The 12,499-nt window shown below is 48.8% G+C and overlaps 1 protein-coding gene across 4 annotated transcripts in view; it reads left to right on the forward strand.

Moving 5' to 3' along the window:
• Grik4 (glutamate ionotropic receptor kainate type subunit 4) overlaps positions 1 to 12,499 on the forward strand; it is a 281,673-nt gene that overhangs the window by 213,600 nt on the left and 55,574 nt on the right. For 3 of the 4 annotated variants that reach the window (XM_026403467.2, XM_077797752.1, XM_077797751.1), the window contains one exon: positions 4,580 to 4,783. The exons of the other annotated variant lie outside the window; for it this stretch is intronic. In XM_026403467.2, the coding sequence (XP_026259252.2) occupies positions 4,580 to 4,783 (204 nt within the window). The remainder of the gene's footprint in view (positions 1 to 4,579; positions 4,784 to 12,499) is intronic. 4 annotated transcript variants of the gene reach the window in all.

Below are 12,499 nucleotides of genomic sequence, written 5' to 3' on the forward strand. Positions count from 1 at the left end.
AGGGAAAGGCAGGAGCACCAGCCAGAAATGTGGGTTGAGTCCATAGTGCTGAGGAACTTGAACGTCAGGCCCTCAGTTTTTATTTCATCTGGCAGGAGATGGGTGGCTGAATAGTTTCATTCATCCTGTGAATATTTGTTGGGCACTATGATTTGCTTGGTACTATTCCCAGTACTCAGAGTACAGCAATGAATGAAACACAAAACCCGCTGTCTATATTGAACTTCCATTTTGGTGGGGAATGTGAGACAGACAATAAAAAGCCATTGCAGGCTGGGCACAGTGGCACATACCTATCATCCCAGTGGCTCGGGAGGCTGAGGCAGGAGGATTGCAAGTTCAAAGGCCAGCCCTAGCAACTTAGCAAAGCCCTACGCAATTTAACAAGACCCTGTCTCAAAATAAAAAATAAAAAAAGGACTGGGGATGTGGCTCAGTGGTTAAGCACCCCTGGGTTCAATCCCTGGTTATAAAACAAACAAACAAAAACCGAAAAACCAAACTAATACAAGTTGACTGTCCCTTATCCCTTATCGAAAATGCCTGGCCTTCTCAATGGCTCCATCCTCACTTGCTTGTGTATTTCCCCAACTAAAATCAGAATTGTCCTGTAATTGGCTTACTTTGCCCCCTGCCGCCCCCCCCCTTGGTATTCAGAACTAGCCCTCCTTACTTGCTTCCTCTCCACGCTCCTTGGGGTCTAGTGGTGAGGGATTGCCCTCCATTTCCTCACTGTATCTTGCCTCTCCCTTCCTTTGCATGCACATGCTGTTCCCTCAGACTGGAATGCCTTCCCTGCATTCCTGTCTCATCTGGAGAGGCCCGCACACCCTCACAGTTCTGCTCAGACGTTGCCTGTTCCATGGAATCTTTCTCCCCCTGTCTGACTTCCGCCTCTCCTTCTCTAGTTTTTTGTACACTCCTCCCTCTGCGTGGCACATCCTCTTAAGGGATGTCATTTGAATATCTACCTCCCCTTCTAGAATGAGAGCTCCTTAAAGATCCGGTTGCCTGGCCCACATCAGAGCTCAATAATCAGAACTGGAGTCAAGAATTTCTTCCTGCAGAATTTGAGGGAGGAATTTTAAGGAATTCTTTAAGAGTCAAGGAGAGTTTGGAGGGAAAGGGGGAACTTTCTGGGACATGCTTCCTGCCTCTCAAGTTTGGGGATTTGACTGCACTTGGAGATCTGGCTGTGCTGAGACTCCAGGGTCCAGTTTCCAGGCTGAGAAAGTCACTCTGATCCGCGCGCGCGTGTGTGTGTGTGTGTGTGTGTACCCGTGTGCACATGCATGCTCACTGCCCACATGTAAGTTCACAAGGAGTGGGGGTGCTGGAGGGACTGTTTCATGTGACGTGACATTTAATGACATGGTAAGAACACTCAAGCCAAAATTAGCACTGGCTCTTTTTTTTTTTTTTTTGGTGCATGTGTGTCTGAGGCTGCTGATCCGAATCAGTAGCTCCTACCAGGAATGATGATGATCCTAATTCAGTCCCTAGGTGACCGTTTGTGGGTTTTCCCTAGCAAAAGGTAATCCTGAATGATTTATCCCTTAAAACTCCGCACATATCCATGTTGTCTCTCGCTCCTGTCAGGGTGCGCTTGGGACGTGTGAATGATTTATTGGTTAATACCAGCAAACACACAGAATTAGCTACAGCTCCTGTTCCCTGAAGACATTCTCTGTGTCAGGCCCTGTGTCAAACATTTCGCTGCATTGTTGCCTTGGGGTCTCCCCAACCCCCTTTCTGGATAGACCAGTGTGTAGCCCCCCACACATTTTCTACAGTCCAGGGAGCCCCAGCCTTTCTGATATTTTGACCATTAGACACATCTCCTCCCTCCGGAATCCAGTTCTGTATATTTATTTTGGTTATGTCAGTGAAATTTAAATGAACTTGAGAGTAGAGAGTATTTGGGGAGGAGATTCTAGGATGCTTCTCAGGATAATTAAAGATACCCTGGTCCTAGGTTGGAAGCCCTCCGCCAAGCTGTGTCTGTCAGACCATTTTGGCCCTTCTTTCTCTCTGTCTGTCTCCTAATCACCAAGCTCTTGACACAGGGGACCAGAGAAGGGGAAGGGTCAGGTCCAGGCTGACTTGCTCTGCATCTGGGCTCCTGACAGCCTCAATGTTGGATGCAGAGAGGAGGACTTTGGGGGACTCATGGGCACCCTGGTGTTAGCACAGGGGTTGGTGGAGGAGGCAGGACAGGGACAAGGAGAAGTTAGGTTAGGTGGAAGATGGGGAGGGAGAGGAGTTGTGGCATGAGAAGCCCTTGAGGCAGGGTTGGCAAGTGTGGAAGGTAGGGAGGTGGCCCGTCACACTGCCATGACAGTGGACTTGGTCATAGGTCAAAATCATGTCACTTTCAACTCTGAGCTCATGCCCAGAACTAAACTGCCCTCTCTGCCCTCCCCCATAACCTCTGGTCTGTCTAGCCCTCCAGCTGCCCCCATCCCAGGAATAGAAGCCCATCCCAGGAATTCCACGTCAGCATTTCAGCACTTCCCCCTCTTACCCTCTAGAAACATCTCTACCATAGTGTTCAGCCATCTGGCCAGAATACCCGTCCCCAAGCCTGATGGCCTTTGTGACCCCTGCTCCCTGCTCAGTCTGCATTCAGCCTCCTCTCCTCAGCTGGGCCCCAGGGCTCCCGTGCTCTCCTGCTTCTCTCTCCTTATTATATCCCCCTCCAGCATTCTGCCAGACCTTCCCACACACCAAGCCATCCATCCCACCTGCTCCCACCTTCAGCACAGCTCTGGGGTAGGCACAGGCTCGCCTCTCCGCACGTCCACACCCACACCCTGCACCGTGCCCCAGCCTCTTCCTACCCTCACACTCACCAGGGCCCTGTCTCCATCTCCTGGTTCCTGGGACCCTGCTCCTCCCACCACTCCTCTTCCTTCCTTCTCTAAGCTCTCCTTTTGCAGCATTTCCTGTCTGCCTGCCTGCACGGCTCTCTCCCACCCTAAAACCACCCCATCACCTAGACACTGCTAATCTTCAGCTACCCTCCAACTGGAGAACGGGGAATCAGATTTGAGTGCACCCTTGGGGACCCGCCCACCCTGCTATTTGCAGAGGAGAACCACAGCAGCTTGGAGGGAGGCCCAGCTCCCTCCATCTCCCACTTTCTCAAAAATGCCTGTTCCTTCACTCCTGATCCTTGCAGTGTCCCAGTGCCTGCTTGCTTCTGCCTCCCAGCAGTCACGTGACTTGTAATCCAGCCACCCCTCTCAGTCCTGTTTCTTCTCTGCATTCTCCTTCTTCAGACTTTCCCCCTGTTCCCTGGTTTCCAGCCTCTGGTTGCTGTTGAGTTGGTTCTATGGCTGCTCTTCACTTTTCCACTCTCAAAGATCAGGTTCTTCCCAGGGATGAGATTCCTGCTCCTCTCTGTCCTGTCTCAGTTCTCCCCCACAATGGTGTCACACATTTTACTGCTCCTGCCTTCACTTCTGCTCAGAGGCCTTCGGGTCCTTATCACTGTCTTACCTTCATCCCGTATGTTACATACCCCATCAATCATTTCCTCCTGGATAGCCTGCTACTGCCTCAAACTCAACATGTTCCTAGTCCCTTTCCCTTCCAAGCCACCTATGGCACCCAACCAGTCATCAATCCTGTCTTCCCTCTGTCTCTTACACCCTTCCAGCCCTCTCCCGTCCAGCCCAAGCCATGAGCAGCTCAGGACACAATGTCCTGCTCTAGGGTTAGTTGCCCCCTCGTGTATGGCTTGGTGTTCTTTACTTCCAGCTTTGTGTTTAAAACCCAAGATGCTTCCCCATCAGGCCTAATGTGTTGTACAGTCCCTGGCCTCAAGGCCCATGCTGACTCTAAGTCATCCAAATTTTTCCTCCCACATACACTTCCCTAACACATGCTGCAGTTAAACTGAGGATCCATCTGAGTGGACCACACTCCTTCTCACCTGCAACTGTGTCCCGATGGTGCCTCTCTTCTGTCCATAATGCTTCTCATTCCCATCTGCCAATGTTCTTCCATTCTCTGGAGACATCTCCTCTGTGAAACCTTCTCTGCACATTTCATTAGAGAGGCCCACCCCAATCCTCAGTGCTCTCTGCCTGGGATTGCAGTTGTTCATGTGCCTGCTCTTACCTAGGAGGCTGTGCGATAAGCATCCTGCACCTCTTATTGCTCTGCAGTGTATATGTGTGTGTGTGTGTGTGTGTGTGTGTGCGTGTGTGTGTGTGTGTGTGTGTGTATGTGAGAGAGAGAGAGAGAGAGAGAGAGAGAGAGAGAGAGAGAGAGAGAAGGGATGGAGGAGAGTAGGGCCAGATAATGACCTTTTACCATGTGGAACTTCAACTTGACCTTCTGGGCAGTGGGAGCCAGTGTGTGTTCCTGGTAAGAGAAGCAGCTTGAAAGAGCACTTTGGGAGTGGGTCAGGATAGGGGAGCCATTCCCGGGGTCAGCCATTACCCAAGCCACTTCCCTCCTTCTACCTACCTCTTCCCCAACCTTCTTTGCCCTCCTGCCTCCCGCTGTCCCATCACGTGTGACTGGGATGCCAGGCTAAGATGAGAATGACAGCTGCCCAGTTTTGCTGCAGGAAAACCCGTATTTAATGCTGAAGGGGAACCACCAGGAGATGGAAGGCAATGACCGCTACGAGGGCTTCTGCGTGGACATGCTCAAGGAGCTGGCGGAGATCCTGCGCTTCAACTACAAGATCCGCTTGGTGGGCGACGGCGTGTATGGCGTACCCGAGGCTAATGGCACCTGGACTGGAATGGTGGGGGAGCTGATCGCTAGGGTAAGGAAAGGGCGGGGATCTGCGCTTGCCAAGGGTGGGAGGGCGGTGGGAGGCCGTCAAGTTGTGCTGTACGTGTGCTCTTGAACCCTCCATTTCCTTAGTCAGTCATGAGTGCCTTTTTCACTTATTGATGGGTTTGTTCCACACTCTTTACTGAGCTGGCCTGGAGCCAGCCACTTGTGCTGAGCTGTGATGAATAGACCACGGTGATCCTGCCCCATGGCTCTCCCAGGCCAGCCCTGTAATAAGTCATGGAGGCTTTGACATACCAACCTGAACTTTGGAGTCTGGGTTCTATTTTGAGGTAATTCTGGTACTTTCTGTTTGCTGTGATGACTTTGTTGCTCATTGGCACCAGCTGGCAGAGCTTGGGCAGGCCCTGGGAGAGGGCACACACCCATCAGCTGACTCTGATACTTGAGAGATACTGTCAAGGCAGACATGGTTAAATAAGGTGGAAAAGGGATCCACCATCAGAGCTGCTGGTCACAGTATCGGTTATTTTGTTACTTCTCATATTATCTTCCATTATCACAAATGTCCTTTTATAGACCACGGATCAAGGTGCATTTGGATATGCTATAGATTTTCAGGGTGAATGTGGAGACTTGTTTAAAATGCAAGTGAGCTTCCCAGGATGTCAATCTTCTGATAGGTTAGAGCAAGGGTAGAGAAAGTTCTTCCATGGGGAAATCTCTTGTTTTCTTTGTACACACTATTAACAACTGTAAAAATTAATTAAATCATGGCTAATTCACTGTCCACATTTCTACCAACTGAGTTTTTATGATCAGGACAGATGATGAGGACCCAGTGCAGAGAACACAGACCCATGTTATTAGTGTCACCTTGGACCAGTCCCTTTTCCTCTCTGTGCTTTCGAGGGGAGAAGGAGCCGCTGCCGCAGCCCAGAGCGTGCTGACATGCAAGGCACTCTCCACAGTGTCTCCAGTCCTCTTTACATTTATTATCCCCGCCTTAGGAAGGAGCCATCGGAAGCTCAGTGAGCTTAACGGCTTGTCCAGAAACACACAGTTAATATTTGCCAGAGCTGGGATTTAAACCCAGATCCCTTTATTTACTGAATTACAATCATGTTCTGCATGATGATGTTTTGGTTAACCATGGGCTGTGGATATGATAGTGGTTCTGTAAGATTATGTTGCCTAGTGACATCGTCGCTGTCTTTTTGTAGGTGTACTCTGTGCTGTGTGCGCCATGATGAAATTGCCTAACAACTCATTTCTCCGAACATGTCCTCATTGTTAAGTGACCTAAGATTGCAATATAACTTTAATCCTTTGCATCTACCAAACTTGGAATATAAAATAAACTTTTAAAATCCCAGTCTTTAAGGGTGTTAATATGAAGTTTGATTGTTAAGGAACATCGTTGACAATGTCATGTGAGACATTCAACATGGATGGCAGCTGTGAAAGGGGCACCTCAGGGCTGAGCAGGGAGGATGCTTGGGAGTTGGCCTGGCAATAACAGCAAGCCTTGTTCAGGGGATTTGGAATCATGAACTTTCCAGAGGGACTGGAGTCCCGAGGGAGCTGGTTCAGACAGGAACCTCAGAGAGGCTGGCAAATGGAAGGCTGACGAACCAACAGAAGGTCACAGAAGGATAGGTACCCTGCAGGGAGTCTCATGTGGGGGTCATAGGAGGGGTAGAGGCTTCAGCAGGGATCCCTGCAGTCTTTGAGACTCCAACCCACCCTGCTGACGATGCACATGCTTCTGCAGAAAAAGATTTGCTGCTTTTCTCTGTAGACCCAGACCCCCTCCTGGAACATTCTTCTTGTTGGGATTCCACTGCAAAGTCTCAGCCCAGCAGTTAATCCACAGGAGGCTGAAATGCCTTTTCCTTACCCTCCCACAATGTACTTGGTCACCTTGAGCCATTTCTTCAGCCTCGTTGGGCTGCCTGGTGCCTGGTAGGGTGACTTCAGGGATGGTGGAGTCAGTGCACAGCCATCTCCTTATTAGCCCCCTAATGAGCTGTGACGTGGACTGGCAGGACAGGGAGAGGAGCTGGGGACTCAAGGACATGCAGCTACATACTGAGCAACTTGGGTAATCAGTCAGGGATCTTAAAATTCACTCCGGCTCATCTTTAGAGCAAAACGACTTGGCTTGTTCTCATCAAGGTACTTTGATCTCATCAAGAATTTGGTGACATGATATTAATTAACCAATTAACCCATTAATTCAACAGCTATTTACTGAAGATCTTTCACTGTTGTAGACATTAGAAACACAATGGGAACAAAATAAACATGGGCATTGCCCTCGTGGACCTTTCGGACTAGGAAGCAAGACAGATGCTGATGAATGATCACATTTTTAGATAATTTCATCCTGTAATAAAAGTGCAAGGGAAGCAATGTTGCAAGGCGTTCTGTGGGAGCATCTAGAAGGAGGGGTTCAGTCTAGAGAGGCAGGGGCAAGGCTGACCTTGAGAGATTATCCCTTCTGAAGAATTAGTAGGAGCTACTTGGGCAGAAGCCTGATGCCACTGGGGTTGGCCCTGCTCAGGAGTGAGCCATGCTATGACCCCACCTTCCCCAGGTTTGAGGCTTTGGTGTGTTTTGCAGGATGCTCTTCTATAATCACAGTAATTCTAGGCTTTATCCATCCTCTAAGACCCATTCCTCAAGCTAGACTAGAAAATTCCAGCACAGAGTAGCAACAGAGAGTCCCTCAGGAGATCTCCGGGGCTACTGAATGTTCACACTGGATGCAACCTTAGAACTCATTGCATCTAAACCTGTCCCTTATATACATAAGGAAATAGAAACAGAAGAGGTTAAGTAATCTGGCATAGTTCACCCAGCCAGCAAATTCAGAGCCAGCACTTAAACCCTGGTCTGACTTCAGTCCTCATGATCTGAGAGAGTATCATCTTGATATTAGACCTGAGCGAACGTTTCAATTACCTGCTAACTAGCTGTGTGTCTTGGGCAAGCTATTCTATACTTTCCCCCCGTGCCACCTGCCCCAGCATTCACCTTCAAAGAAGTTTTTGTGAAGACTGAAAGTGTGCGTGCGCGCGCGCGCGCACACACACACACACACACACACACACACACACACTCACATAGAGAGAGTATTTGGCATATAGGAAAGATTAGTTGTCTTAGGCCAAGGTCCCTGAAAATCAGGGGCCAAGTCCAAAGCTTATTCTGTAAGACAGGGAGTGAAATTCCAAGGAAGCACAAGTGAGGGGAAGGGGAAATTGATGGGCAAGAGGACAGCACATACATAAGGGAGCGTGTTAACAAAATGGTCGTACATAGTTTTATACCAAGCATAGCTGACTATTCAGTCTGCAGGGGCCTCACCCAGTCCATAGCAGGGAGGGACACACATGCACCTCTCTTTGGCCCAAGTTCATATCATAGGAGATCACCTCTCCTACTCTCCTGGGCTATGCACCAGGACTTTCTGGTGTCTTCAAAGAAGTTAGATCCAGAGGTAGCAATGACAGTCTTGAAGTGCAAGGCAGATCCATGAGCTGATCCAGGAAGTCATGAGCCCCACCCCCACCTGCACACAGCCTTGCCTTCAGCTGGGGAGCTGGTGCAAGCCAGGGTTAGGAGAAGACCTGTATATTCTCACATCAGCAGCCTGAGGTAGCCTCAGGACTGGAGGCTGGAGGCACATGGTGTGAGGAGTGAGGCAAGGCAACATGGAGGGTCAGCAAGAGCAGACCAGTGGCTAGGCCAGCCATGCTGATGGAGCACTGAGATGGCACAGCCCCCACCAAGGAGGCAGTGAGTTTCAGAGCTGGCTGAGCCTGCCTCCAGGAGGCTGGGGGCTGCCCTTTGTGGATCACTAGAATGCACTCAGTACTGAGCCATAGTCCTGGAGGGCTGCTGGAATCCTCATGGCTGAGCAAACCCACAGATAAGAAAAAGCTGGTTTGGCCCAGAAGGGATGATTATTAGGCCCTTTTAGGTACACTATACGTCTCTGGGTGTTCCTCTTCTTCTGTATGTTCTGATGCAGAGAATAAAACAAATCATCTACCAACAGCTGAGAGTGAAAATCACTGTTTGCATCACATTGGGGCAAATCTGAGATTTCTTCTTATGGGTCCAGGACTCTGAACACCTCTGTGCCAGGGCTTTGGGGGTTGTCCTGCAGGCAGGGGTGGCTCCTCCAGGCTCTTACTCAAGCAGCACATGCAGCACACAGTAGGGCATGTGTGTGCATGGCTGCCCATTATTTCCGCCTGGATGAAGAGCAAGGGCAAATGCAGCTGAAACTACAACAACTGACATGGAGGCTGGATGTCAAGGAGGACCCCTGAACTCGGGGTCAGCTCGGGCTGACTGCAGAATCTGGGTCTTTGGAGAGCCTGAAGACTATAGCAGCTGCCTGCATGTCTGAGTGGTAGAAGTAAAGGATAGTGGCACAGAGTTACCGCTGGTGGGAGACTCACTCTGTTGTCACCTGCTTCCCTAAGACAGTGGGCTTGGACCCTTGGTGCCTTAGCTGTGAGGAGCATTCAAGCACCTTTCCTGCATATGTATGGAAATCCTCAAAGCCTGTGTTTTCATGCAAATCCCATTTAAAGGGAGCGTGGTTGGAGCTAAAACCAGTGGGTTCACATAAACTGGCCTGTGGTCAGCCTCTTGTACTCAGGATTGAGTCTGAGCAGGAGAGAGGAGAGGGTGGCTGTTTGAAAAGTCTCAGGCTTGTATTTATTTTGCCCCAGTCAGCTGCTTTTCATGTCCTCGGGGTCCTGTTTGGGAGAAAGGAAAGCACATTCAGGAGATAGAGCCCCCATCTAGCTTCACGATTCAGAACAAAGTACCCCGTTGGTATTTGACTCCATGTTGGCAGAAGGGCACATTTTGGTTTAAAGAGAAAAGGGCTTTGGAAGGCTTACATTCAAGGCTCATAAGCCTTGGACATCAAATAGCTCTTACCAATGACATTTTGACGAATTAAGTGTAAATGAAGCTGAAATGCCTTATTCCACTTCCCCTTCTGGAAAGGGAATTTGCTAGGACCTGGTGGGGTGGCTGTCCATGGCCTCAATCCATTGGGAAGGTTGTCCAGAGACATTTTGCTGAATGGAAAAAATTTCAACTAGTCCCCTGGGATCACTTTTCACCTTGAAGCCAGAGACTATTTTAACTGCAAATAGGTCATAGAATTCTATTCAGCATTCTTTAAAGTAAAGAAACTCATTCAGGGGCCAAAACTGAGTGTTCAACTCTTTCCCTATGTGAAAGCCACGCTCAGGGAGGACTTCACTTTACCTTCCTTGTGGAGGCTTGGTTTCTGCACTTACTCAAATCAAGAAGAGTTGGACTTCAATTATGATGATTCATTCATTCATTCATCCATCAAAGTGCCTACTTGCTGACAAGCACTATTTAAATGTGAGGAATTGCCCATAAAATGTACAGGAGCTACTCAAAGAAGCAGACAGGTAAACCAAGAATCACTGTACAGTGTGACACATGCTATATTAATAATGGTTATAATGATGATGATAATAAAAATGGTTGACACTTATTAATTGTGTCCTATGAGCCAAGCACTTTTCGAAGCCCTTAAGTATCAACCAAATAAAACAACCAAAGGTTGCAGAGAAGGAAACTGAGTCACAAAGCACTTAAGAAACCTGTTCAGAATCATGTGACTCATGAGTGACAGGGATAGGTTCAGTAGAAGAACAAGGTATGGTATAGGACCAGGGAAGGGCTCACCAAGGAAATGACAAATTTGCAGTTCCATTGTCTGTGGTTTCAGTTACCCAAAGTAAAGTGTGGTCTGAAAATATTAAATGGGAAATTCCAAAAGTCAACAATTTATAAGTGTTAAATTGTGTGCTATTATGGGTAGCATAATAAAATCTTGCACAATCCTACTCCTTCCCACCTGAGATGTGAATCATTCCTTGGTCCAGCACATCCATACTGTATATGCTACCCACCTGTTAGTAACCCGGTAACTAAGTTATCATATTGACTGTCAAGGACCCCAGAACACAGCCTGTGTTCTTATAACCCTCACTTTACCTAGTAATGGCCCCCAAATACAAAAGCAGTGATGGGCTGGCAATTCTAATATGCCAAAGAGAAGCCAGAAAGCACTTCCTTTAAGTGAAAATGTAAAAGTTCTCAACTTAATAAAGAAAAAAAAATGCATGCTGAGATTGCTAAGATCTACAAATCTTAGAACAAATCCTCTATCCATCAAATTTTGGAAAAAGAAATTCAAGCTCATTTTACTGTTGCACATCAAACTGCAAACGTTACAGTCACAGTGTATGAGAAGTACTTAGTTAAGACGGGCAGGACATTAAATTACAGGGTTCGGTACTTTGCACTGTTTCAGGCATCCAGTGGGTGTCTTGGAATGCATCCCCCGCAGATAAGAGAGGACTGCTGTATCAAGGATCTAAAGAATCATCTTGGTAGGAAAAGATGATGTGCTGTGGTGGATGCTGGGATATACACTGTGTAGCACTGTTGGTTCTGGAAAACAGAAATCAAGCATGAGGAGGGGCAGAAGGGAATAGGGCTGAAGTCAGGGGCCAGCCATGGCAGGATTCAGGTATGTGGATGTTTGTGTCCAGAGGGCTAGTGGAGGCTGTTGGAGAGCTGGTGGTTTGTGTGCTTTATTCAAAGAGGGGAGAAGTATAATTTTCTTTGGTTTCAGAAGGTTCCTCTAGCAGGGGATGGGGGCACAGATTGGAGGTGGGAGGATCAGCTGCAGATTTACTCATTAGACAACTGCTGGTGATCCAAGAGGATGGGGAGAGCCATGACAGCAAGGCTGCCCGGGGAACTGCAGGGACAGCAGGGGGATTTCAGCATCCAGGCCCAGGGACTGGAGCTGAGGGGAGCTTCTCTTTCTTTAGACTCATAAGCATGGGTTAAGGTCACCCTGCCTCTCAGGGGTAGAGAATTGGGCTGTTTGGCTTTCACAAAAGTCCTTTCTAGAACCGCTTCCTGAGGGATGTGCACCACATGTGACCCCTGCCTGCAACCTGCTGAGACCTGGGAAGGGAGGGAATCCATCTAGTCTGGCTCATTGTCCACTGACAATTGTACTTGGAAATCAAAGGGCCAGAGAGCTGGACTGCATCTTGGGTCCCAACTGCCTTCACTCCCCCTCCCTCACAACACAGTGTCATTGTGAGTCTCTCAGGGTTCTTTTAAGTCACTCAAGTCCTTTCACCCACTGACAAAAAGCCAATAAAAGCAGTTTATTGACAGCCCCTCTCCTTTCTGAAGAGGGGGTGCCACCCCTGCCCAGGGCTCTCCAGACTCCCTCCCTCTTCAGGAATGGGCACACTCCCCATATAATTGTAGTGGGAACCCAAGCCACGGCCTGTCCTTGGTGTGAGCCAGGCCAATGCTGGTGACAACCTGGTTGTCACCTGCTTTCAGGAGAGGGCTAAAGCCCTCCAGGGCTTCTAGGTTTTCTCCCTCCTCTGGCTTCCCTTGGTGGTGTCAAGGGTCAGAAAGGGTCCTCTCTGCTCCAAACTCTGGTGGCATCTCTTCCCAGCTCAAAGCTGAGCCACAAGGAAGGAAGGGAGTAGAAGGGGCAGGGTGGGGATGACTCCTCACAAGGTCAGACACCATGCAGGAGCTCTCTGTTTGCTAATCCATTTAATCATTTACTTATTTATGGTACTGGGGATTGAACTCAGGGGCACTTGGCCACTGAGCCACATCCCCAGCCCTATTT

Source organism: Urocitellus parryii, chromosome 4, assembly GCF_045843805.1.
Source record: "Urocitellus parryii isolate mUroPar1 chromosome 4, mUroPar1.hap1, whole genome shotgun sequence".
In the NCBI taxonomy this organism is placed as follows: Eukaryota; Metazoa; Chordata; class Mammalia; order Rodentia; family Sciuridae; genus Urocitellus; species Urocitellus parryii.